The sequence below is a fragment of the Cucurbita moschata genome, unplaced genomic scaffold (genome assembly GCF_002738365.1).
Source record: "Cucurbita moschata cultivar Rifu unplaced genomic scaffold, Cmos_1.0 Cmo_Scf00030, whole genome shotgun sequence".
In the NCBI taxonomy this organism is placed as follows: domain Eukaryota; kingdom Viridiplantae; phylum Streptophyta; class Magnoliopsida; order Cucurbitales; family Cucurbitaceae; genus Cucurbita; species Cucurbita moschata.
The window spans coordinates 1965692-1968103 of NW_019268546.1; the positions used below are offsets into that span (position 1 = coordinate 1965692).

A 2412-nucleotide genomic window follows, 5' to 3' on the forward strand; every position below is an offset into this window, starting at 1 on the left:
TCGCTCAAAATTGGACACGTAATTCGGCTGCCTAACAGGCGGCATTTTATGTGAAAAATACGTAATGGTATTTAAAATCTGGGGAACCTTTTTTTAAAAAAGAAAATAACTTTTTGACAAATGTTTATTTAAAAATGTTTGACTACTGAATTTGAAAGTGTATATTCTATATTTAATCACAAAATCAAATTTTATTTAAATACATTTTTTTATATAAAAAAAAAAATTTAATAATGTAAAACGTGTTTACTGGTGTTATTGAATGATTTCACGTGATAAAAATTGAAAACTAGATTAAATTAAAGTTATTTATAAAAAAAATATTCTAAAAAATAAAAAACAACTTTATATCTAATTTCACAAAGCATATAAACTCAAGCATTTAATATTTTTTCAACGAAGTTTTAAAAATTATTACACTACAAACTACTATAATGTTGTAATAGTAATTTTGAGAATTAAAAAAATTAAAGATTATAGGGTTGAATATTATAATTATGAAATATTAATTATAGTTAATCTCCATAAAATAAATGAAAAAAAAATTGAAATATTAAGATTGAATTAGGTGGATGAAGAAAGATAATTAACGTAAAGTAAGTCATTAATAACCTTCTAAAAAAATGTAACAAAAAGTCTCTGCACGTTAATAACTTTTTTTTAAGAGCATTGAAAACTGATTTTAGTTCACTTATTAAATTTTAATTTTGATTAAATTAATAAAAATATCCATAAATTTCATATTTTATTTAGAAAAATACTTGCTATCTTTTAAAAGTTTTACGATATTTTTAAACTTTAAAAAAAAAATCTTAAAAATACTACTACAATTAATTAAATTTTAAAAATTTAATTAATACTTTCCATTTAAAAATATCTTTACTATTGAGATATGTTTAAAAAATACATAAATTAACATTAACGCCGGTTACTTTTATCAACCATATATAGACATAAACAATCTATCAACTCCTTTATAAATTATCTCCAAAAATTTTATGTTACTCTTAAAAATTCAATATTTTTGAAATGTGGTACTATCGATAAATGTATTTTTTTTTTACTTCTTAAAAAAAGTTTATTTATTTTTTTTTTTTGAAGTTTTTGAAATAATGAAATAAAATAAGATAAAAGTATTAACGAAATTTTTGAACAATCACGGACATCTTTTAAACTCTTTTGAAGGTTCAAATATATATTTAAAATAAAATATTCATGATTTTCATAAATAAATAAAAAAAAAAAGAAAAAAAATGTTTTTAAATTTTTTTTAGTTAAAAGAGTAATTTTGGGATAAAGTATAAAATTGAAAGTTATTTTTATTAATTTTGTTTTAAAAAAAATGATAATATTATAAAGTAATAAAAAAAAAATATATCTATAAATATAGAAGTTTATGGGAGGAGAAGAGAGTGGGCATTTTGGAAAAGGGGGAGAAAATAGACAACCCCAGTTTCTGTCGGGTTTCCTACGGCTTCCCTGTTTCTAGTTTTTACTCGTCGTTTTGACTGGGCGGTGGGCGGAGGAGAAGCCTGCAGCCCCACTCATTTTGAAATCTCCAAATTCAAACGTGTTTTCTTTTCAAATCCACTTCAATTTTCTCTTATTATTTATTTTACTTTTCCTAATCCATCCATCCACTCCTAATTACCAACAATTATCCGAAACTATATTATATATATATATATATATATATATATATATTGTAAAACGTGTGGACGGTGAGTTTCATGAAGGAAAGAAAAACTGCTCTTTCTCTCTCTTTGGCTTTGGCATTTTCCTCTCTCTAGGTTGTATAAAAAGGAGGTCCCCTGGTGAGGCAGAATAATAACAATCTGCTCTGCTCTCCTAACCATTCTCTTTCAAACCTCCATTTTCCCTTCTCTGCTAAGAGACGAACCAACTTCCAATTTCCCAAGCACTAAGAAAGAGATACAGAGACAGAGACAGAGACAAAAATAAGGTTGTGTTTGGCTGTTTGGAGAGGGAGAAACAGGATGGCGCTGGCTAATGAATTTCTTGGTTCATCTTTTCTTCACAAATCACCGTTGGTTTCTCAGTCTAAGTTGTTTCAAACTACTCTCAGTTCTGCGAATCAGTTCATGCCAATTTGGGGTTTTCCAGACAAGAAGAGGAAGGTGGTGCTGGTAAGGAAGGCTGTGAATGGTCCAGTGGCTGCAATTAGTGAGGATTTGGATTTGGGTTTGGGTTTGGATTTCGTTAAGCCTGTGCCCTTGGTCGAGAAGCCTGTCGAGTTCAAGGTTAGAGCTGTGGTGACTATCAGAAACAAGAACAAGGAAGACTTTAAGGAGACCATTTTTAAGCATTTGGATGCTTTCACGGATAGGATTGGCCAAAACGTTGTTCTTCAACTTATCAGCACTGAGATTGACCCAAGTGAGTCGTTTCCCC

The 2412-nt window shown here is 28.0% G+C and overlaps 1 protein-coding gene across 1 annotated transcript in view; it reads left to right on the top strand.

Annotated features, from left to right (window-relative positions):
• Positions 1 to 1779: 1779 nt before the first annotated feature.
• Positions 1780 to 2412, top strand: part of LOC111464444 (linoleate 13S-lipoxygenase 3-1, chloroplastic-like) — a 4398-nt gene continuing 3765 nt past the window's right edge. Inside the window, exon 1 of the mRNA XM_023108644.1 lies at positions 1780 to 2397. Coding sequence (XP_022964412.1) covers positions 1998 to 2397 — 400 coding nt within the window. The 5' untranslated portion in view covers positions 1780 to 1997. The remainder of the gene's footprint in view (positions 2398 to 2412) is intronic.